The sequence below is a fragment of the Cornus florida genome, unplaced genomic scaffold (genome assembly GCF_030987335.1).
Source record: "Cornus florida cultivar Cherokee Brave unplaced genomic scaffold, ASM3098733v1 CherokeeBrave_3.0.0_Hap2_Chr05, whole genome shotgun sequence".
Lineage (NCBI taxonomy): Eukaryota > Viridiplantae > Streptophyta > Magnoliopsida > Cornales > Cornaceae > Cornus > Cornus florida.
Window position 1 is genome coordinate 7,434,328 of NW_026775575.1, and position 25,823 is coordinate 7,460,150.

A 25,823-nucleotide genomic window follows, 5' to 3' on the forward strand; every position below is an offset into this window, starting at 1 on the left:
CATTTAAGTATCATCTACCCTTTTTTTATTTTTATTATTTTTTTGTATCAATAAATTTTCCACCATTTAGGAAAAAAAGAAGATAATGTGAAAATCAAAGTTACTATTCTTCTCTCTATGCTCATAGATGATTTCACTCATTGGGTTTCCATCCACAATGTAGATGTGTTTTTAAAGGACATAACGACCAAGATAAGGATACTGAGAATAGCACAGTTTTCCTTTTGCTTTTGGGCTGGATCTATGCCCTGAGGTTGCTCTACGTGAACGATTAGGATTAACTATACATTTTCTTAAGATCTTTCTGCGTTTACTATTTTGTGATGCATTACAAATACTACATCCATTAGCAAAGAAAGTTTTACAACTGGCACTCCATGTAGTGTATTGAAATCTTCTGAGGATGCGCTATAGGATCCTCATGTTAGGAATCAGGAGAGGAAGAAGAAGCCACCTAAATATAGTAAAGTGCAACAATTCTTAAGGAAGCATTCAGTTTCTTCTCGCGCGACTGGCTGCTGACCTCACGATTCTCCATATGCACATTATGTCGAGTGAGTGTCCCCAATTGCATATGCTATGAGGACTTCTTCCCCACCAATATGCATTGTTAATGGCATTTATTTTGCAATGATTTATTTTCCACAACGTCTATTCCTTGATAACTATTTCCTGAAAAGTACAAAATACATCTCAATGTAGTTCGTACACAATCTGAGTTTGGAGCAGCATTCAAGGACGTATTTATCACATTTACAAACGAAACAATCATCTTACTGACTTTTTTGTAGATAAGCTTACTTTCTTTAAATGACTTCTTGCGCTTGCACGTAGCCTTGTTACGCTGTTTGAATAGCCGGCGCTACTATCTTCACTTGCTTGATGTGTGACTGGTTTGTCATAGCCCATATTAAAAGAAGTGGTCATGAGGCTAGATGAAGGGGATGAGAAGACAGACAAAGGGAGATAAAGAGACAGAGGGATTGAGAAGAGCAAGAATGAGAGAGGAAGAACAGAGGGATTTTCTAAAAATCACTGTATAGTTCAATAATGAAATTCTGAATAGTTTGGTTAGACGAGCCTTTTATATAGGCAAAATTAGAAGCAAACCCTAAAATAATAAAATAAGAAAACAATCCAAAAAATTAAACATTACCAAAATAATAAAAATAAATAAAAATCTAACCCTAAGTTATCATATCTAATGTTATCTATCCGCGACCCTTCTCCAAAAGTAGAGGCGAAACACGTGTTGCTCATGTACAAAAATTTTATCTCGATCTCTGTCACGTGGTTATCTCGTCATATCCACTTCAGGGACATGGATGTGCTATATATGACTCATTTGAACTTTAAATAGGCACGTGGTTTGATGGTTAAGGTTAAAGGATTGTTGAAGTGACTGTATCTTGAGGTTTAACACACCTCGACCAGGCTCTAAGAGAGACATTTGACTCCCAGACGATGTATGGCCTGATGATGTGGCAACCTCCTCCTAGTGCCCTTAAAATCAACTTCTTATATTCTTTTTTTCTTTTATGTTAAGTAATTAATTATTTATTTTTCTCTTTACTCATCTGATTGCATAGCATTGGTCTTTCCATTACAAATCTCATTTTTGTAAGTACATGACATATGGAGGCATCCAATTTGCACAACGACGAGGCTTTTTTGGGGAAGCATGCCACCTCAGGGACCCATATGGCTGAATTCGCAAACTCTATAGCCTCAATGCTCCCTTCTTTATTGTTCTAGTTGGACAGCTCTCTTGCATGTGCCCCCATCTTGTTGGCTCAATCTAGACGTGACCATGATGAGACCAAACCACATGTCAGCATAAGCACCTCCTTGTCTTTCCTAAAGAGACCCTGATTCTATACTTCATGGAAGAAGATCCAGATTTGAACACGAGTGCTATGACAATAACTACTCATGTGTATCTTGATCCTTGACTTATTTTGAGAATCCTTATATTTGTTACCCTTATGAGGCCCTGAACCTAGTGAGTCATTAGTGGTTTCTACTGCTATACTCTCTCTTTTGTGACTTAGCTTTGATCCCCACTCTAGTCACTGCCACTACTGTGTTTCCTGATAACTTATAATACCCCCTCTCCTAATCATAAACAAGAATTCATGTTGGGCATCAAGAAGTCTTCTCATTACTTGTTGTGAACCATTTTTTTACTTGGCAGCCAAGTTGTGTTTCCTACATCTTACAGCTCGAAGACATCATGTTCTGAAATTTGTATGGTGATAGTAGGTGCTGATCTGCATTTTAGGAATATTTTCTTTGTAAATGTATTGCAAGTGTTGTACAGTATTGTATGAGTTGTCACACGTGTACAGTTAGTATTGTATGAGTTGTCACCTACCCCTCATTACCATATATAGAATTACCATGTATAGGGTTTTCTTGTTCTCCACTCACCTACTCCCGTAGCTTCTCCTATATAAACACCATTGTATTATTGGATTACTCACTCAATGACATATAACTTTTCATATATTCTCTTTTTCTCTCTCTTTCAACATGGTATCGGAGCGGAAATCGATCCCTCGTTAAATGTTTTTTTAGTCTTATTCAGACTCCGATCTTGATTCCATCTTGGCTTTCTCTTAATCCCTTCTCGGTGATCTCTTCTCGGTGATCTCAGTTCTCGTCTTAGCAATCTCTCTCGGATCCCCCCTCGGCTCTCTCCTCAATAATTTCTCTCGGGTTCATCTCGGCTAGATCTTGGTTCTCTTATCTCGGCTCCCTCTCGCTACTATATCTCATTTGTTTGGTAGCTCTTGTGATGGATACTAAGGAATCCCATCTTCTTGGGTCAATCACCAGCACCAAACTGGTAAAGCGTGAGCGTGCAAATCAGCCCTCCTCCACCGCTACTATCGTTACTTCAGGTAATACGTATCTCCATGCTTCATCTTCTACACCTTGGATCATTGATTCAGGGGCATCCGATCACATGACAGGTAACCCATCTCTTCTTTTTGATATTTCTTGTGTTTCTCACCATTGGTTGTTACTATAGCGAATGGTGCCAAATCATCTGTTCATGGAATTGGTACCTTTCGCACTTCGGGTCTCACTTTTTCATCAGTTTTATATATCCCTCAATTTTCATTCAATTTATATTTAGTTCGCAAAATCGTATCAGATTTAAATTGCGCATAGTTACTTTTTCTCCTTCTCGTTGTGTCTTTTAGAATCTCAAGACGAAGAAGACGATTGGTGGGGCGTTTGAGAAGGATGGCTTTTACTACATCCAACCAACTACTGTTCCGACAGCTCTATATTCCACCTCTTCTTCAGCTTACCAGTGGCATTGTCGCCTTGGACATCCCCCTCCAAATAGTCTTTGGGTCCCTTCTTTAGTTGATTTTTCTAAGTTTAATTTTACTACTTGCAAACTTAGTAAACATCGTCGGGCTACTTTTAAGTCTCGTTTTGATAAAAGTTTAAAACCTTTTGAGTTAGTACATTCGGATGTTTGGGGACCAGCTCATACTACTGGTTTATTTGGTACACGTTATTTTGTGTCATTTATTGATGATTATTCGCGTTTAACTTGGGTTTATATTCTTAAAGATAGATATCAAGTATTCTCTGTTTTTCAATCCTTTTATGCTGAAATTCAAAATTAGTTTGACGCAGAATTACTTGTTCTTAGAACTAACAATGCCCTTGAATATAAACTTAATGTTTTTCAAAAGTTTCTTGAGTCGAGGGGCATTATCCATCAAACATCTTGTGTTGATACCCCTCAACAAAATGGAGTTGCTGAATGGAAGAATGGCCCACTCTTAGCTATCGCTCGTGCCTTAACAATTCAAATGCATGTTCCAAAACATTTTTGGGCAGATGCAGTTCTTGTTGCTTATATTTTAAAACGCAGGCCTTCTAGGGTCCTTCAAGGAAAATCACCCTTCCAAATGATGTTTCCTGACAAAAAATCCTTTTTCCATTCCTCTAAAGGTGTTTGGGTGTGTCTGTTTTGTTCATAATCTAAGCCTGGGACGAGACAAACTTGATCCTCGTGCTCACAAATGTATTTTTTTAGGTTTATTCTCGCACTCAAAAGGGATATAAATGTTATGGTCCAACTCTTTGTAAACATGTGAGTGCAGATGTAACTTTATTTGAGGATGTTCCTTATTATTCTCAGGAAGGCAGTCGCCTGGAGGACTCTGTTCTTCAAGAGTCTGTTCTTCCAACTCCAGTTTTTGATTTCGATATCCCACCAGCTCTTCGTGTCTATGTTCGTCGTGGGAAAAGAGTAGTTAATCATGTTCCAACGACTGAAGTAGTAAACCCAGCCTTGCCATTTCCACCAGTTGCTTCAACGCCTGGAGATTCTTCTATCTTTCCGGACTCTGATCTTGATCAACATATTGTTGTTCGGAAAGGTAAACGGTCATGTACCAATCACCCTATCTCTAATTTTGTATCGTATAATAAATTGTCCTCCTCCTTTCAAGCTTTTTCTTTATCATTATCTTCTATTGCTCTTCATAAGTCCTATAGGGAGGCACTTTCTCATCTAGGGTGGAGGAAAGCTATGGAAGAAGAAATAAACGCTATAAAATTGAATCATACTTGGGACCTTGTTCCTAAGCTTGCTGACACTCAAGTTGTTGGCTGCTGTTGGGTTTTTATTGTTAAACAGAAGCTTGATGGTACTGTTGATGATCTCAAAGCTTGACTTATTGCTAAAGGATACACACAGACTTATGGCCTTGATTATACTGAGACGTTCTCTCCTGTGGCCAAACTGAATTCTGTTCGTGTGATAATCTCTCTTGCAGCTAATCTAGATGGCCAATTCATCAACTTGATGTTAAAAATGCCTTTCTGCACGGTGACCTTAATGAGACACTCAACCACCTGGGTTCGAGTATAAGGGGGAGTGTGTGTGTCATCTCAAGAAGTCTTTTTATGGCCTTAAACAGTCCCCTCGTGCATGGTTTGATAAGTTCAGTAAAGTAGTGGTAGCTCATGGTATAACCAGAAGCTAAGCTGACCACTCTCAGTTTTTTAAGAAAACGAAACGTGGTATTGTGATTCTTGTGGTGTATGCGGATAATATTGTTATCACTGGTAGTGACAAAGATGGGATACAAATTCTAATCCATCACTTGAGTTCTAGCTTCCTTACTAAGGATTTGGGCAAACTTCGGTATTTTCTAGGAATTGAGGTGGCTCGGTCGAAGCAAGGCGTTAGTCTTTCTCAGCGGAAATATACTCTTGATCTATTATAGGATACTGGATGTCTTGGTTCGAAACCTGTAGCTACACCCATGGAGACTAATGTAAAACTTAAGGTGGATGATGGTGACCCACTCGATGCTTCAGAGATGTATCAAAGACTTGTAGGTAAACTTATTTACCTCACAATCACTTGTCTAGATATGTCCTATGCAGTCAATGTTATGAGCCAGTTCATGACCAGTCCTCGGGTACCTCACATGGAGGCAGTTGTACGCATCTTGAAGTATCTCAAGGGTGCTCCGGGACGTGGTCTGCTTTATCGATATTCTAGACATCTTCGGATTGAGGGATATACAGATGCAGATTGGGCCAGTTCTCCTTCTGATTGACTGTCCACCACGGGTTACTGCACCTTCATAGGAGGAAATCTAGTAACTTGGAGGAGTAAGAAACAGTCAGTTGTGGCTCGTTCCAGTGTTGAAGCAGAGTATCGTGCCATGGCACACACTGCCTGTGAACTTACTTGGTTGAAATTTTTTTTACAGGAACTTGGGATTTCAGTCCAGTACCCAATTCCTCTCCATTATGACAATCAGGCAGCTATTCATATTGCTAGCAATCCAGTCTACCATGAGAGGACTAAACACATTGAAGTAGATTGCCATTTCATTCAATCTAAAGTTGACTCGAATGAGATTGTTACACCTTTTGTTCCTTCTGGTAGACAGCTGGCAGACATCTTCACTAAGGCGCTTCCTAAGAACTTTATTGATTCCATATGTAGCAAGTTGGGAGTTATTGACATTTACTTTCCAGCTTGAGGGAGAGTGTTGTACAGTATTGTATGAGTTGTCACGCATGTACTGTTAGTATTGTATAAGTTGTCACCTACCCCTCATTACCATATATAGAATTACCATGTATAGGGTTTTCTTGTTCTCCACTCACCTACTCCCGTAGCTTCTCTTATATAAACACCATTGTATATAACATTTAAGTTTTCATATATTCTCTCTCTCTCTCTCTCTCTCTCTCTCTCTCTCAACAGTAAGCAACAGCACCATTGGGTGGGGGAGGGGCCACAAGCCATGCGCACACGAACATTATTTATGGCCTTACGAGTACGACTATGTAGGTGCAAATGATACCATTATTTAATCTCTTAAGAATTATGGTACTTGTAATTGTACATCATTATTTCGAATGATATGAAAAAGCATAATGGACCCAAGTCACGTGCCAATAAAATTTCATGCAACTATTGAAGATTTTTATTTTCAAAATTTCAAGTGATGTGTACATTTTTTTATTGATTTCATTTAGTTTGACTTATTGACGCATGGAAAATCTTTTAGCAGGGTTACCTATCATCTTATTGGGTGTAAAAGAGGTGGAGGTGTGTGTGATAATTGAAGGTGGGGTTTGGGGTAATGTGTAGCAGATATTTGATGAATTGTTTCAAGATATGGTGATTATGGTCTTCTGGAAAAAGTGGTGTATTTGTGTGGGTGTGTTATTTTTATTTACTTATTTATTATTATTATTTGTTTGTGGTGCGGAGAGCGTGTAGAAAATATCTAATGACTTGTTTCAGGATATGGTACTTTTATATGGTTAAAGCATTCCTGTATAAACATTCAATGGATGATATTCTTAGTTTGATAAAAGCTTGAAATAAATGTTGGCAACTTTGGCATCTCATTCTTTGTTTTTGTTGATTTATTTATTTATTTTTATTTTTATTTTTTTGTTGTGGTGGGGGGAGTGTTTTGCAGAAATCTAACAACTTGTTTCAGGATATGGTACTTTTATATGGTTAAATTATTCCTGTATAAACATCCAATGGATGATATTCTCAGTTTGAAAAAAGTTGGTAATAAATGTAGGCATCTCATTCTTTGGTTTTGTTAAACCAAACAGGGCCCTCTCATTTCTTCAAATTTCATGCGAGTGTTATTTTATTAACAAACCCTAAGGATTTCTTTAAATTGTATGCAAGTGTTATTTTATTTTAAGTTTGATGATTTGTACTAATACAATTCAACAACACATTTTCAGGTTATTTCAACAATCCCCAGGCCACCAAGCTAACTATAGATAAACAGGGCTGGGTGCATACAGGAGATCTTGGATATTTTGATGGGGAAGGACAACTCTTTGTTGTAGACCGAATTAAAGAGCTCATCAAGTACAAAGGTTTTCAGGTAACTTATTGTTTGGCAATAATTTGTTAACTAATGCCTGCAAAATATTATTTATTTTATTATATTATTGTTTTTATTATTTTGGAATTGACTGTTAGTGTTGAACTATAGCCTCAAATTTCTCTTTTGATGCTCATGCTAGCACTTGTGCTACAATGACTTTGGTTTAATGGATTATAGAATTGTAGCACCACTTACATAGTAACATGTCCACATGCTCATGTTTGTGTATTTGAATTTCATTAAATTGGTCATCTTATATGCAAGAGACTTTCATCTGTGTGTAGGGTTGCAAATGAACCTACCCGAGCTTTAGACTGTTAGTGCTTGGTTCGTTCATTTGTGGGCTCAACTCGGGATCTTGACAAGCTCAAAAAAGTTGAGTTTGGGCTCGGCTCAGCTCGTTTAATAAAATGAGCCAAGTTTAATCTCATATTCTTGTTCAAGCTCGGTTTAAGCTCATATTACCAACCTTGTTAATCTTATCACTTAACAAGCCTATGTTTATAAAATAAGACCTAGAAACTGGAAGAATAGAGGCTTGAAGGCTTGAAGCAAGTGGAGGAGGTGTCGGTGGAGGATCCCTAAAGTAGTAGAGGCCATTGTGCTTATGTCCCCTACCAAAAATCCTCTTCGAACACAGGTCCCATAAAACACATTAATGAGGAAAGAAAATCATTGCACAGTTTAGTGATTTGGCAAGTTTGCTAACAGATAGAAGATTAAATGCAAAGTTAGGAACATGAAGAACAAATGGCAAAATAATATTAGGGGATAGATGAACATCTCATATACTTCGAATAATGGTGGTTGACCCATCAGCTAGACTAACATCCTGATTAACAGGAGTAACGGGAGTAGAAAATAATGACAACTTACTAGTCATGTGATCATTAGCTTCGGAATCAAAATCTAAGTAGGTTTTCCCGCTTTAACATGAAAAGCAATACCTGTAGCTATAGTAGCCGTGGGAGTAGAAGAGCTAGCCCTGGTAGATAAAGCTCCGAATTGCTCTTGACGCTGACCAATTAGGGACTGTAACTGATTGAAATCTTAAAAGGTGGTCTGGGAGGAGTGGAAGTAAGAGGGATAACAATCTGTGGAGTAGTATACCCACCCATTGTATCAGCTACTGCAGTAGTGCAGCCACGTCCAGCAGGACGATTACGAGAAATAACCTTTCCCTCTGAAAGTCTAGAATTAGCAACAAGAGCTATCTGATCAACTGGAGTCTCTGGTAAAGCTACTGGATGAGAGATCTGACGTCTATGCTCCTCATGGTCAACAATAGCGAAAGCATCATATAAATCGGGTATAGGAGATGTGTTTATGATCTGAGTTTTAAGAGCATCATACTCAGATCGTAAACACATAAAAAACTGGTAGGTATGCTGGTGATCTAGTCTCTTGACCAAAAGAGTTGCAGCAGCTTTAGAGAAATCAGAGAGTGGTTCATACTGTGCTAATTCTTCCCACCTAGACTGGAGGTACCCAAAATACTCTGATATTGACAACTTGAGTGTCTCTTGAGATGCATGAGCAATCTCCTGATAAAGTTCAAAGATACGAGCGTCATTGCGGGAATGGGCATACATCTTGTTAAGGGCTTAGAACAAACGAAAAACGGAAGTGTGAAACATGAACGTATTATAGATACAAACCTCCATTGAGTTGAAGATCCAACCCAGAATGGTGCATCTGTCCATGTCCCATGCAATATATTTAGTATTCGTCTTTTCCGGTTCCTTGACGAGACCTAAAAGCCAACCAATTTTCCCTTTCCCTCCAATATAGAGTTGAAGAGAACGGGACCAAGATACGAAGTTGCACCCATTTAAGAGCACATTAGTAACCCGCTGCGCCGGAGTATGCTGTGCTGAAGATAAAGTGTCCTTTTGGCTACTAGAATCACTTATAGTAGCAAAATAAGGCAGTCCACACATCAAAGAGGGAGGAAAGAGAAAAACAAGGGTGGAAAAGTCGGCGCTTTCTTGCAAATATGCTGTTGAACAAACACCGGCAGCCCACAAGAGAGGAGGGGAGGGGGGGGGGGGGGGGGGGAAGAAGAGGACCCTTAGGTCATAAAAAACCTAAGGGAATTCTCCTAGAAAAGAAGTCAAGGGCTGGGAGGAGATGGAGGTGCGTCGGAGGTGAGGGAAAAAGGAGAGAGAAGGTGGCGGCGTTGGGGAAGGAAGATGAGGGGGCGAATGTTTTTTGTTTTGTTCTGATACAAAAAAAAAAAAAAGCGTTTTTGGGTTTTGGCCTACTCAAATCGAGAGCCTTGAGTTATATTTATATACAAGAATAGGGTACAAAGAAAGGAAACCAAATCAAAGAAAACCAGGAAATATGCCAAAATCTACGTGATCCTATGATTACGAGGATCTTTGTTGTCAAGGGCTTATTTGTTATTACTTATTTAATGTTGGGGCTTATGTGTAATTTCTGAAACTTGTTATTATAAATAGAATGTGGTGGAAGGATGAAATGATTCTTTCATTCTCTCTCTCTTTCCCCATCTCTCTCTCTCTCTCTCTCTTTCTTTCATCCGCTTTCTTCTTTTTTTCTTCTTCTTCTTTATCACTTACTCTTGATATGATTATATCTTAAAGTCAACATGGTATCAAAGCATGGTTTGTAAAGCTCTAGGTGTGTAGTTGAAACCTTAGGGCAAGTTTGTGTAAACCCTAGTTGGTGTGAAGGGTTTTGAAGAGATTCCAAGATGGGATTTGTTTGCAAGGACGTAGTGTTAATCACATCCACACGTATTACAAATCCAACTCCGCGGTGAGTTGGTTGGGGGTCGTAGGGGGCAGCGCGCAAAAAAATTTTTTGGACCTGTTTTTTATCTATTGCAATCTTGATTGGTGTTTTTCTTGTGTTTGTGGGTTTCTGCAACAATGGCTTTTTCTTCGTCGTTCGCGATTCTGGTATGGTCTACTTTGTTGCTTTTTAGGGTTTGTGTGGTGATTATGTGGTCGCTTTTTATACATCTCAGAAGACGGTAATCTTTCTAGTTGAAGTTTGTGTGTTAGAGAGGTGGTTCTCCACGTATTTTGTTACTATTTTTGTTTATGAGGATTGTAAACCCAGAAGCTGTTTGATAAAATGTCTGGTTCAGAGGTGACTTCAAAAGAAGCTGGGTCTTGTCCTAGTTTGACTCCAGTATTGGGAGGTAGTAGTGATCACCACCCAAGCCTTTGTATTACGAATGTTAGGTTGGATGAGACGAACTATATGGAGTGGGCTCAATCTGCTCGTATGCATATCATTGGTCATAGGATGGTTGACCATATCGAAGGGACCATCATGTATCCCTCCAAGAGCGATCCTGAATTCAAAGAGTGGAGTGCAAATGATGCACTAGTTATGACGTGGTTGTTACAGTTAATGCAGCCACAGATCAGCAAAGGGTTTCTATTTGTGAAAACAGCTAAAGAGCTATGGACGGCTGTGGAAGAGACATGTTCCTCGACTGGTAATTTTGTAAAACTGTATGAACTCCAACAACAGATTTCCAAATTCAAGTAGGAAGACTAAACTCTTGCTACATATTACCACACTCTACGTGGTAAATGGGAAGAGTTAGATCACTACCAAGACTATATACCTGTGTGTGCAACGAATGTTAAAGCATTTCATTCTATGGTAGAAAGGAATCGAATCTATGAGTTCTTGGGTGGTCTGCATTCGAGATACGAGCATGCCAGTCTACAAGTGTTAGGCAGGTATCCAGCCCTTACTTCTGTTAGAGATGTGTTTTCGTATATCCAGACTGGGGAGAGCATAATGAAGGCTATGTCTACACCAGTATACACTAAGCTTGAGCCAAAAGTACCATTGTCTGAGAGGTCTGCTCTTACCACACAACAATGGAACAAGCCCAACCCTCTAAAAGGAGGGAAACAGGATGACAAAAGCAAGTTGAGGTGTGATCACTGTGGGCGTACGCGCCACACTAGGGAAACATGCTGGAATCTACACGGTTGCCCTACTTCAGCTCCTGTTAATGCGAATGCTAGGCCAAACATACTGCGAGCGTGAGACTGCTTCTACTAGTCATACCTCCTCAGGGACACCGAGTTCTTTGTCCGAGGCTGAACTTGATGCTCTTTGACATCTACTAGTACAATATTCCTCTGTTTCCACCTTTAACTTCGCCCAGACAGATAACTCTCATTCGGCACATCAGGTTTCCATATTATTTGGTGGGCCACCCTGGATTATTGATTCAAGAGCCACTGATAACATGATTGACATGGCATCTGATTTTTATTCGTACAGTTTATGTTCTGGTAAGGAGAAGGTTAGAGTGGCTGATGGCACCTTCACCTCCATTGCGGGGAAGGGAACTGTTTCTGCCTCTCCTAACCTTACCTTATCCTTTGTTCTTCATGTCCCAAGGTTTACCAATAACCTCCTTTCTGTCAGTCACGTTACAAAAGGCTTGAATTGTAGTGTAACCTTTTTTCCATTTCACTGTGTGTTTCAGGACTTGGACACGGGGAAGACAATTGGAAGTGGACGTGAGGACAACTACTTGTATTTGCTGAACGTGAGGCCAACTTCTTATTATGTTGCAAATCAATCTAGTGTTAGGAATAGTAATGTCAATAAAGATCTGTTAATGCGATGGCATAATAGACTAGGTCATTTACTTCTTCCAGTTTTGAAGCATGTGTTTCCCCAGTTTGCTTCTGTTGAATCTTTTGAGTTAAATTGTGAAACATGCATTCTCGATAAACAATGTCGTGTTTCTTATCCTACTAGTATTAATAAATACAGCTCCTTTGCAGCTTGTTTATTCTGATGTGTGGGGCCCTAAATCTACTACTTCGTTACTTGGTTTTCGTTACTTTCTTGTATTTGTTGATGACTTTAGTCGATATACTTGGCTTTATCTTATGAAAACCAAAGATGAAGTTCATTCCATTTTTAAAACCTTTCATAGGATGATATGTACTCAGTTTGGTTGTCCCCTCAAAATTCTTCGATCTAATAATGGAGGAGAGTTTATGTATGGTGGTCTTACCTTTTTTTTATTGCTGATAACGGAATTGTCCATCAAACCTCTTGTGTTGATACACCACAACAGAATGGTGTAGCTGAAAGAAAACACTGTCACATTACGGAGGTGACCTGTTCTCTTCTAATTGGGATGGGGGTGCCTAAAAGTTATTGGGCTGATGCAACCTTAACAGCTACATACCTTATCAATCGCATGCCTTCTAAGGTTCTTGGCTATCAATCCCCCTTCTCTGTCTTACACCATGACACTGCCTTGTTTACTGTCCCTCCTAAAGTGTTTGGTTGTGTTTGTTATTTTCACATTCATCATCGCAAGGACAAAATGGAAGAAAATACCTCAATCAAGGTACCTTTCAAGTCACTAGACCTTTTTAATGTATAAAGATTGAATCTTTGAAAGAAAATGAGAGTTTTGAGTTAAACTTATTCGAGTTCCCTTTGAAGTCACAAAGAGTGTTTTAATGAGTAAAGATAGAATCTTTGAATGAAAATACTTCAATCAAGGCACCATTTAAGGCAATAGACCTTTTTAATGTATAATGATTGAATATTTGAATGAAAATAAGAGTTTTGAGTTAAACTTATTCGACTTCCCTTGGGAGTCACGGAGAGTGTTTTAATGAGTAAAGATTAAATCTTTGAATGAAAATACCTCAATCAAGGTATCTTTTTAGTCAAGGTACATTTCTTGGACTCTGCCACTCAGAAAGGGTATCGGTGTTATAACCCTACCACTCGCCGTCGCTTTGTCTACATGGATGTTATATTCTTTGAGTCTGTTCCTTTTTTTTCCCCTGCTCAGGATTCTATACAGGGGGAGACTACTATACAGGTAGAGAATCCATTGTCCATTCAGAGGGAATGCCCCTATCCTTTGCTTGTTCCTATTCATAGGGAGGTTCTTACTGTGGTACCTATGTCTAGTCCTCCTAACTTTATTGATTTGCAGCATGGAAAGTAGCCAATTGTCTACACTAGGAGGGCAAAACAAGTTATTGACTCACCTGAGGACCAAGAAGTCTCCCTCGATCCAGGTAATTCCTTAGTTGACATTGATACTCCTGATTCTTTTCCCAATAGCATTTCTATTGATCTTGATGTCCCTATTGCCTATCGTAAGGGCGTTCATAGTTGTACAAAGCATCCCATATCTTAGTTTGTATCCTATGATGCCTTATCTCCAATATATCGTGCTTTCACTTCGTGTATCTCCTTTGTATCTGTTCCTTTTAGTGTTTCAGATGCTCTCAGTCAAACTCCATGGAAAAAAAAGCTATGCTTGAAGAAATGATGGCCCTTGAGAAGAATAGTACTTGGGATATTGTTCCATTACCTAGGGATAAGAAACCAGTAGGCTGCAAATGGGTCTACACAATAAAGTATCATGCAGACGGAACAATTGAGAGATATAAAGCTCTGTTAGTTGCAAAGGGCTTCACTCAGACCTATGGAATTGATTATCTGGAAACATTTGCTCCAATTGCCAAGATGAACTCTATACGTGTTATTCTTTCTTTGGCAGCTAATTTGAATTGCCCTTACATCAACTGGGTGTAAAGAATGCTTTCCTTCATGGTGACTTAGAGGAAGAGGTGTATATGACTATGCCACCAGGGTTTAAGCTTGCCAATGGTCAGAATTTAGTGTGCAAGCTAAATAAAGCCTTGTATGGGTTAAAGCAGTCACCACGTGCTTGGTTTGAGAGGTTCAGCACTACTGTGGAAAATGTAGGGTACACACAGAGTTAGACAAATCGTACTCTCTTCATCGAGAAGCACCAGGGCTGCACCACTATCCTTATTGTATATGTTGATGATATTGTTATCACTGGAAATGATCCAAAAGAGATTCGTCGAAGAAGTCATTCTTGGGGACAGAGTTCAAGTTTAAAGATCTCGAATCATTGAGATACTTTCTTGGGATCGAGGTGTGCAGATCGAAGATAGGGGTGTTCAATTCTCAACGGAAGTACGTGTTAGATTTGTTGGCTGAAATAGGCAGGCTTGGAGCTAGACCTATTGATATTCCCACTGAGCAAAACCATAGGCTTAATGATGTAGATGGAGACCCATTAGATGATGTGGAAAGATTTCAGCGATTGGTTGGGAGACTGATTTACTTATCTCTCATGCGCCCGAATATTGCCTACACTGTTAGTGTGATTAGTCAGTTTATGTATGCTTTATGTAGGCCTCACCTTCAGGCAGCTCATCATGTTCTTCGCTACCTTAAGAGTTCACCTGGTAAGCGGATATTGTTTGGCAGTCATGGCCACTTGCGTGTTGAAGCCTATACTGATGCTGATTGGGCAGGGTCTGTGACAGATCGACGATCGTCGATCTACAATCTACTTCAGGATATTGCACATTTGTTGGAGGTAATCTTGTTTCATAGCGAAGCAAGAAACAGTGTGTAGTAGGTAGATCTAGTGCAGAGACTGAGTTCAGATCCATGGCACATGGAGTTTGTGAGTTGTTATGGCTACGTACGATGTTGGGTGAGTTGGGTTATCCTGTTTGCGAGTCAATGAAGCTGTATTGTGACAACAAGGCTGCTATTAGCATTGCTCACAATCCAGTTCAACATGACATGACAGAGCACATTGAAGTCGATCGACACTTCATCAAGGAAAAGCTTCGTCTTGGGCTAATTTGTACTCCACACGTTAATACACATGATCAGGTTGTTGATGTTTTGACTAAGGGTGTGATCTAGACTTGCTTGCAAAATATGTTAGTCAAGCTGGGCATGATAGATATCTTTGCACCAGCTTGAGGGGGAGTGTTTTCAGGGCCTTATTTGTTATTACTTATATAATGTTGGGGCTTATGTGTAATTTTTGAAACTTGTTATCATAAATAGAATGTGGTGGAAGGATGAAAGGATTCTTTCATTCTTTCTCTCTTTCCCCATCTCTCTCTCTCTCTCTTTCTCTCATCCGTTTTCTTCTCTTTTTCTTCTTTATCACTTTTGATTTGATTATATTTTAAAGTCAACAATCTTGTCTACGTGATCCATGATTACAGGGATCTTACATAAAACACCTAATAAAAGGCTAAAAACAGCTAATAATAATAATAATAAAAATATTTCAGCAGTGACTTGAGTTTTTTGTTTGATTTGTGGCTTGTTTGGTTGTTGGTTAAAATGAAATGCATACATACATGGAAGCTAGCAAGCACAGGGGAACAAATCTCCGATTGTTATAATTATACAAAGAGTGCTACACATCAACTAAACAAATTAAGTCTTTCAAAAATCAAGGCTTGGTAAAAACATACATCTAATCCTAATCATGCATCTAGAACAGAGAAATTAGACTATGATATCAAGCATCTAATCTCAACTAATTATGCATGCACAAACACATTTAAATGCATCTAAACCAAACTAAACATACTTGGACACTAAATCTAAACGAGTTTAAGGGTTAGAGATACTGACACAATATTTTATGAGGTTCGGGAAAACTACTTACATCCTCGCCTCAAGCTTTCACTCGAGGATTTGAAATCCAATCTTTATTGGAGCCCCTTCTTGAAGGCAAAGAGTAGAGCCTCTTCACTTTGAGGATGAGTGGGAACCTCTCTCACATCAAGGCTGAGAGCAAGCCGTCTTCCTCTCAAAGTAGGGCTGAGAGTTAGCCAAACTCTTCTCACATTAAGGCTGAGAGTAAGCCCATCATGTGTGAGAGGCTGAGAGTTAGCCAAACTCCTCTCACATTAAGGCTGAGAATAAGCCCATCTCCTCAAATCATGGCTGAGAGTTGGCCTATTTCCTCTCACATGAAGGCTGAGAGTGAGCCTCAACTCCTCTCACATAAAGGCTGAGAGTGAGCCTTGGCGTACAAAGATGTATCTTTCAATAGACTGATTTGTACAATTTCTACCCAAATACCTAGAGTTAAATCAAGAGATATTCAAATGAAAGCTCGACTCTAGGGTTTGAAGAACCACTGTGAAGGATACATATGATCAAGCTCAATAATGGTGCTACCCATGAAAAGATATGAAATTGAAAGCTCGTGGTAGCTTCTACCAAAGAAGAATGAAGAAATGAATGCTCATTGGTAGAATCTTCGAACAAAGGGATGCAGAGATATCTTGTTCTAATACTTGTGTGATATGTGTAAGTGGGAGCATGATTCTCCATACTTTACTCAAGATGTACACACCCTTCATCAAATCTCTCTCTTCTATCACCATCAAGTGTGTTTCTTGGGTTCCACATAGTGACTCTCAACTTTATTTATTTAATTATTTTGTGACTAACATTTTTAATTTATATGATGTCCAATATGCTGGACCATATAATTCCAACTTGAGAATAGGACCATAAAGTTACGTTTTGTTAACAACCATCTACTCTAAAAGCTTAAGTTGTTAGAGGTGTAACTTAAATAAATAAATCCTTCAACAGGCCCCCTCACGTGTGGCCTTCTTTTTTGGTCCAACACGTGTTTTTCAATTCTTAATTAGGGTGATGTTAAGGTTTGAACTTGTGATACCCCCGAATTTCCACGTGTAGGTTGGCCAGACCTACACCCGAAAATACGAGAATATCAAAACAATTTAATATTTAAACGAACACAGAATACAAGAAGAATAAAAAGAATGAATAAATCGCTGAATGAAATTCGATTAATAAAATAGAACCTCCTTTATAAAAATAAATTACATGAATTTAAAATTCTAAAATACAACTTGGGAATCCTATAAGTCAAGGACCCCTAAACCATAAACTATTAATTCACCGGACATCTAACAATAAATAACAATACTAAAAAGTAAACAAAATGAGTAGATGAATGACAGTCTCTCAACTGCGGATCCTTAACCTCGAGACTGGGACTTCTAATAACCTGAAAAATAAATCGTGGGTTAGACCCACGAGCAAGTTTCCTCTACCAAGCCTCAAAAATTAATAAATAAAATATCTCTAACCAAAATCATTCTAATTAAAGTTTTAACCTTTAATATAAGATGATATATATATATATTATATATAAATATATAAAGAATATGTTCATTAATATATTTCTTAAAATCCAAGATCATAAATAATGATAAGACTACCTCCATATTTAAACTAACCATCAAGTACATTCCACTTTTAAGAGAAAACTCCTTTAAACCTAAATTCCATATTTAAAACAGTTATTTAACCATTTAAATAATAAATAATAATCCAAGAAATATTTTCCTTCAATCCAAATCCCAATATCCACCAATGTATGATTTTATTTATAAATATCACATAACAAAGATCTATATTTTGGCAACTCATCCATGCCTTCACTAATATTATTTTATCAATACTATAAAATAATATATTATCCTTTAAATATTAGTTTATTATAATATAAGAATCCATATTTAAACTAACCATTAAGTTCATTCCACTTTTAAGAGAAAACTCCTTTAAACCTAAATTCTATATTTAAAACAGTTATTTAACCATTTAAATAATAAATAATAATCCAAGAAATATTTTCCTTCAATCCAAATCCCAATATCCACCAATGTATGATTTTATTTATAAATATCACATAACAAAGATCTATATTTTGGCAACTCATCCATGCCTTCACTAATATTATTTTATCAATACTATAAAATAATATATTATCCTTTAAATATTAGTTTATTATAATATAAGAATATTTATCACCTCCAACTTATAAACACAATATCCATAGATGTATATTTAATTATCTAACTTATCTAGCAATTTATTTATACTTTGGCAATTCATCCATGCCTCCACAAATATTGATTTATTTATACTTTGGCAATTCATCCATGCCTCCACAAATATTGATTATGATTTGGCAAATCAACCATGCCTCTAGAGGTATGTTTATTTATACTATAGCAACTCAATCATGCCTCTACAAGTAATTTATTTATACTTTGACAAATCAACCATGCTTATTAAATGACAATCTGTTTATGTCTTGGCAATTCATCCATGCCTCCAAAAGTATGTTTTTATCCATACTATTAATTAACAATTCATCCATTCTCCCTATGTATGTATTTTATTCATACAATTAATAAGCCAATTTATTTATGCCTTTGGCAACTCATCCATGCATTCAATTTAACCATGTACCAAACTTTACAATTAATTATGAAATAAATTATACATAGGCACTCCATGCAAGTTATAAGTATAAAATTAATTTAAATAAATAACCTATTATGATTTCATCAACGCCGCCACCACATATATAAACATGATAAATATCAATGAACAACTTATTAATTGATTAGATTATATTTATTTATTTATGTGTGGCAGTATATAACACATAGGCGTATATAATACGTAGGTTACACAATTTAGTAATGTCCAAATAACACGTTACACGTTAAAATATAAATATTCGGAATTATTTGGCCTAAAACCAACCATTACAAATTATCCAAATTAATTAAAACAATTATGCGATAAGATATATATTTAACCAACACGTCATACGATATAATTGGCTAAAACAATTATGGGATAAAATATATGTATATACAAAATTCGTACTGTCTTCCAATTCAGTTTTGACAAAGTAAACATCCGTTGTACGAAATTTTCGTGAAATACAAAATTGTAGATATTCAAATTTCAGTTCAATCGCTTGGGATTTGAGCCGTTTTGGCACTCAAGGAAAGAGATACAAACAGAATACTAAAACGGGAATTGGAGAAAGTTTCCTAGTTAAAGAAGGATTCTTCCTTTTCTACTAATCAATTTCTTCAGATGCATTTATCCTATGTCTAGGTGATTAACATGCCAATTTAATCTATAAATTTTGATACCCAAGGTGATAAACTTATGGGTTCTAAGAGGAGAGTTAGAAAAGAACTTGTCTGAAGGTTTCGAAACGAAACCGACGCTTCAACCTTGGTTGTCTCTTCCAAATCCGACGTCATCTTTCTCTGATCCGGCCTCCTCGTTGTCAGCCTTTCCTTCTTCTTTTTATCTACTTCTCTATTGTTTTTTTTTTTTTTTTTTTTTCTAACGTGAAAAACCTTTTAACAATATGACCTTATGTGTATATTTATACACATTAATACCCTAATCCTAATCCTAATCCTAGTATGACTACCCAAATAAAATAATAATAATACTCTTAAATAAAATATATATACACCTATATTATATTATATACATAATTATTTATTATATATATATATATATTCCTCACACAATAAAAATAAATAATATATATTGCCAATTCAAATCCTCCTCCATAGAAGACTCTAGTTATATTAATATACAAGACACATAAATATAAATAAATAAATAAATAGAATATATTGCCAATTCAAATCCTCCTCCATGTAGGACTCCAACTATATTAATATACATAAAACATATAAATATAAATATATATATTATGTAATATATATTTATAAATCTTTTTTAACTATACTTACTGTATATATGCATATAATCCTATACATATATACTTACTATAAATATATAATTCTCTTTATAATTATATATATATATAATCCATTTAATATGCATATCCAAATAATCCAAGCCCAATCCATTAAACTTAAACAAATAATTAAATAAAAAAATACTTAATATTAAAATAACTAAATATATGTAGCACATGATCAAACAAGAATTAACAATCAAGTCATACCATACAAATAAAAATCAACACACCAACAAATCAATCAACAATCAAGCACATAATTATACCAATAAATCAAATAAACAAGTAAACAAATAATTAATTTAAAATAAATAAATCCATTAAATTCATTTAAAGACAATTTAATTTAATTAAATAATTCCTTTAAAATATAGGGGTTTTACAGAACTCGAGACCTTTAGCTCTGATACTTTGTTAACAACAATCTACTCTAATAGAGGGTGTAACTTAAATATATAAATCCTTCAGCACGTTTGATGTGGAGTTAGCGTATGGCCCGTAATTTAAACCTAGAGGGGGATGAATAGGTCTTGATATCTAGATTAATTGACTAATATTTTTATACTTTAGCCAGATTACCAACAATTTAAGAGTTGAAGTAATGAAACAAGTATGAAATCACTCGATCTATCATGTAATGTTTACGTAACTAATCAATCGAACATGTTAGAAGAAAACAGTAAAATATAAAGCGCAAACGCAAAGGACACAGAGACTTTTACGTGGAATACCCAATATGAAAAACCACGGGACATAGATAAGTCAGATCAAGTCCACTATTTAAGAAAAAAGTTGCAATTAGGTTAATAGACCCCTAACCCTATAATTCCAAATTACTTTATGTTAGAGACCATATCTAGACTCTCTAATTGAGTCTCCAGGCCCTTAATTCCCTCTGTCAACAGATCCATTCCTCATGCAATCGGCTTCTCCCCAAGCACTTCGATCTCTCTCTCTCCAGCCGTCCAATCAAATCTTTGTTGAACTCTCAATAAGCGCAACAGCAGTAGTTGGTCAACAATTTGATCCCACTTACCAATCTAGTATGAATGATGAGTGAAAACAAACAAAAACTGTTGCAAAAACTTGACAGAATCCGCTCACAAAATTTTGCTTATGTTATAGAGAAACTATATAATGCATGCTCTATTCAGGAATATTGAAAGAAAAATAAATAGTTGAAGAGAAATTAAAACATGAAGAACACATCGGCAGGCTCTTCTTGGCAAATGGCTTTAGAGATTTGGAAGTGAAAGACATAGATTATGGAGGAAGATTATTGCTTGTCGGTTTGGGGAGGAGAGGGGGATTGTCTGTTAGACCGGTTAGATCTAATATCGGCATGGGCGTGTGGCAGTCCATTGGGAAGGGTTGGGACGAGTTTTCTAAGCATATTAGATTCAAAATTTGGGAAGGTCGAAATGTCCCGTTTTAGGAGAATCCTTGGTGTGAGGAACATCTATTGCGTAAAAGGTTTCCAAGATTGTATAGGATTACTGCGGATTGTCATGCTTCGGTTGCCGATTGTTATCACCTTGATAGCGGTAGGTTTTCTTGGGATGTTCAGTTCCGACGAGCTTTTTAGGATTGGGAGTTGGATGATGTCGTTGGCTTGTTGGATTTTTTGTATCGACAAAAGGTGGATGGTACGGGGACAGACCTCTTGACTTGGGCGCTTTCTTCACAGGGGATTTTTCAGGTCCGGTCTTTTTTCTTCTGTATTTCCGGCTTTCAGACTTACTCTTACCCGTGAAAAACGGTTTGGCATTCGAAGACTCCTCTTAGGGTCGCTTTCTTTGCTTGGACTGTTGTTTGGGGTAAGATCTTGACTCTGGACAATTTAAGGAAGAGACGACATATCATTGTTAATTGGTGTTGTTTGTGTATGGCTGATGGGGAGTTTGTGGATCACCTTCTCTTGCACTGCCCAGTGGCCCATAACTGCTGGAGCCTTATGTTGGGTCTTTTTAGCATCCAGTGGGTTATGCCTCAGACCACACGGGGTATTATGGATATTTGGAAGGAGCAAAGGGTGGGGATTCGTGTTCGTGATTTCTGGAGGGCGACTCCTCTTTGTATTTGGTGGTGCTCGTAATAGAAGATCCTTTGATGGGGAGGAGTTACCCATTGGGGTGTTAAAGTACTCCATCATTTGTTCTCTTTTTAGTTAGGGTACGGGGAGAGATTGTCCTTCTGTTGAGGAGATCATGGATTTTTTGGGGTCTTTAGGGCCATAGGACTCCTTTTTTCTTCTTTTTGCTTCATTCTTGGTTATTGTACTAATCTTGGGATGCGTTCCCCTTTTGAACATTTTCTAATACAATTTTACTTTTAAAAAAAAAAAAAAACATGAAGAACACAGAATAATATAACGTGTTTCAGCCAACACAAAGAGCCCAGCGGACTAATTCTCTTTCATTACATTCTCTCGAGTTTGTTTACAATAACCACCTCTATTTATAGGTGAATTGGGGAAGACTTGTAATAAATGAATTACACAAGAAGTCAAATATAAAAATGGTAACAAATTGTTGCCCAACTATAGCAACATTAACATTCTGTCAAGGAGTGATTTAAGGGCTTAAATCACTCCTACACCCCCCCCCCCCCCCCCCCCCCCCCCCCAAGTTGGTACATGTAGATTTAACTCGAGTGTTCAACTTGAAATTAAATATGAACATGTCAAGAGTCTGAAACGAGTTGATCCAGAGATCCGAGTCTGAGACGAGTTGATCCAAAGATCCGAGACAAGTTGATCCGAAGATTCGAGAGAAGAGTTGATCCGAAGATCTGGGACGAGTAGAGTATAGAGTAGGGTATGGTAAACTTGCTTTGATACCATGTTGAAAGAAAAATAAATAGTTGAAGAAAGAAATTAAAACATGAACACAGAATAAGCCATTAGGGCTTACATCCACGACACAAAGAGCCCAGAGGACTATATCTATCTATCTATCTATCTTTTTTTTTTCTTTTTTTTCTTAGTTGGGATTCACACACACTGCCTCCACTGAGGTTCGAACCCTAACCTCCCTTTGGGAAGTAGGAACCTTGTACCGCTAGGCCACAGGTCTGTTGGTCCAGAGGACTATATCTCTTTCATTACATTCTCTCTTTTGGTTTTTTGATAAATAAGCAATTCATTAAAAGCATTCAAAAAGGGAACACGTTCCTACAAGACCACAAAAACCTGGGTACCCTAAGGCCCCAAGGAAGCCAAAAACCTAATAGTTTCCTCAGTAGAGGAACATAGTCTACCCGAACCCCAAAAAAATAGAGAGCTAGTAACAGAAGATTTGAGAACAATGACCGAAGATTCCTCTCCTTTAAAGGATCTTCTATTTCGCTCCCTCCACAGACACCACCAAAGACATAGGGGCACCATCCTTGAGTATGTGCTCCCACCCAACCCCCTCTCCAGGTGTCCATCAGACCTCTCGTAGATCTAGGCATGACCAGTAAACTCCAAATAGGCCTAGCAAAAGATTCCAACATTCAATCGTCACTGGACAATGCAAAAGATGATGGTCAACCAACAAGCCATTGCACTTACACATGCAACACTAATTCACCGTGATATGCTTTCTCCTCCTTAGATTATCCAGCGTCAATATTTTACCTCACACAACTGTCCAAACAAAGAAAGCCACTTTCAATGGCGCCTTAGTTCGCCACTGCCTTCCAAGGGAATACCACCCCAACTGGGTCCAAAAGGCATCCGAAATAAGATCTCGCACTAAAGATTCCCCTAGAAGAAGGAATCCAAACAAGAGAATTCCTACCTCCTCCACCAATCACCTGGCTATACAACAACTCTAAGAAACCAAAGACAACATCTATCTCCCAGTCTTGAAAAGATCATTGAAAAAACACGTCCCAAACTAGTCTCCCGCTATCAAGGCGATAACAGTCAGCCACCAAGGCATGCTTATTAGCCGTAATCCTAAACAGTCTAGGGAAAGAGCATGTTAACGTGCAGTCTCCACACCATAAATCCTCCTAAAACCGAATCTCCATACCATAATGAACTCTGAATCTGATATGCTTAGAAAACTCATTCCATGCCTTCCTAATGGCTTTCCAAACACCGACACCTCCAGGAATAAACACTGCAGCATAGCACCACCCCCCTCCTCTCCTCCCTAAAGCGACATAAGTTAACCCTCCTCCACAACCTATGCCGCTCAATAGCAAACCTCCACAACCACTTACCTAAAAGGGTCCTGTTAAAAAGCAGCAGTCTCCTAATCCCAATTCCTCCGAACTTAATAGGCTTACACACCTGCTCCTAACGACCCAGATGATACTTAAACTCATCCCCCAAACCTCCCCATAAGAAGTTCCTCTGAAGTCTTTCAATACAAGCAGCAACCGAGGACGAAAGTGCTTTTCAACAAGGTAACCCTCCCACCTTTAGATAAATATTGCTTCTTCTACCCTGCAAGCCTCCTCTCCACCCTCTCCACCACCGGATACCAAGCACCTACAATCCTCGAAGAATCCCCCAGAGGCAAACCCAAGTAAGAAATCGAAAAAGAACTGACTCCACAACCAAGAATAGAAGCTAACTCCTCAATATCCGGAACCTCCACCACTGAAATCAAAGCGCTCTTCCCCATATTCATTTTCAAACCCGAGATTGCCTGAAAACAGATCAACACCGACCTCAAATATCTTATCTGAGACACCTCGTCCCTAACCTTGCTTCCATCTATCTTTCTCCGATCTAACCAAACTCACCGAACGGACTGAACCAACCTCGGATCTGCGAAGCATACGTCCTTTCTTCTCTATATTCAGGGATAACATGGATTTCGCCACCACAAGCGATCGATCTCCTCCGTCACTGAAATCTTGAAAGCCCAAGCCCTGTCTTCAACAATCACAAACTCCGGAATGAACCCCCGCCATCGTCCACCGTGATGACTATCCTTTCCGTCTCTCTCTCAGAGACCTCGACCTCCCTAAAACCTCCACATAAATCCCCTATAGATTCGAAAAGTTTCTAGCACCAAAGATATAGTGGAAGGCCAAATAACACAATCCTTTTCTGCCTCGTCATCTTCCTCGGCCCAAAGCACCCCACTCTGTGGCACCACAGATCAATGAACAATTATGCATCATCCCAAGATTTTTTCCCCCATCTTAACACCCTCTGGGCTTCCTTCTTCGATGGAAATCGAAAAAGCAATAACCCATCCGGTAGATTAGAAACCATAACCCAACGAAATCTTCCAAATCTTTGAAGCCGACTCCTCAATTCCTTCCAAACTGCCCACATCTCTGTCAAATCTCCCAACGAGGCAAGATTGAAGTGTCGTTTCATGAAGGATCGTGCTCTGCTCATCCACCCGAAGAACAAACCCTTTTTCGGTGGATGTTCTCGCATCTCCCTTAACACCAATCTTGGCAGGCTCGCGACATCCAAAAACGTCTTTTTCATGACATAATATATGTATATATAATTATATCCTCGATATGTGTGTCCTTAATCAAAATCCCTAATCCTAATTAAAATTGCCTAAAATTGCCCATCTTGAGAGATCTTGAGTTTGTTTACAATAACCACTATTTATAGGTGAATTGGGGAAGACTTGTAATAAAGGAATTACACAGAAAGTCAAATATAAATATGGCAACAACTTGTTGCCCAAGTATAGTAACATTAACATTCTGTCAAGGAGTGATTTAAGCCCTTAAATCACTCCTATAAATATTTTCCAACAAGGAATATATATATAATGCATGCTCTAGGATTTTTTGGACACTAGAAGTATTTAGGGAGAATATAGAAACCTGGTAACTCAACCGTTTTAAGAGATTTAATCAGAAAGGAATTATGTTTTTGCAAACCTCGACGATTGAGTAGTATGATAATCAAACAACACTTGCGTAGTATACTTCAACTGATCCCTTGATGAAACGAAGTTCCA

At 37.9% G+C, this 25,823-nt stretch overlaps 1 protein-coding gene across 2 annotated transcripts in view; it reads left to right on the top strand.

Moving 5' to 3' along the window:
• Positions 1-25,823, top strand: part of LOC132306097 (probable CoA ligase CCL7) — a 34,923-nt gene that overhangs the window by 6,014 nt on the left and 3,086 nt on the right. Inside the window, exons 3-4 of one of the 2 annotated variants that reach the window (XM_059803325.1) lie at positions 7,270-7,415; positions 11,908-11,970. In XM_059803325.1, coding sequence (XP_059659308.1) covers positions 7,270-7,415; positions 11,908-11,970 — 209 coding nt within the window. The remainder of the gene's footprint in view (positions 1-7,269; positions 7,416-11,907; positions 11,971-25,823) is intronic. The other variant, XM_059803326.1, reaches the window with a different exon arrangement.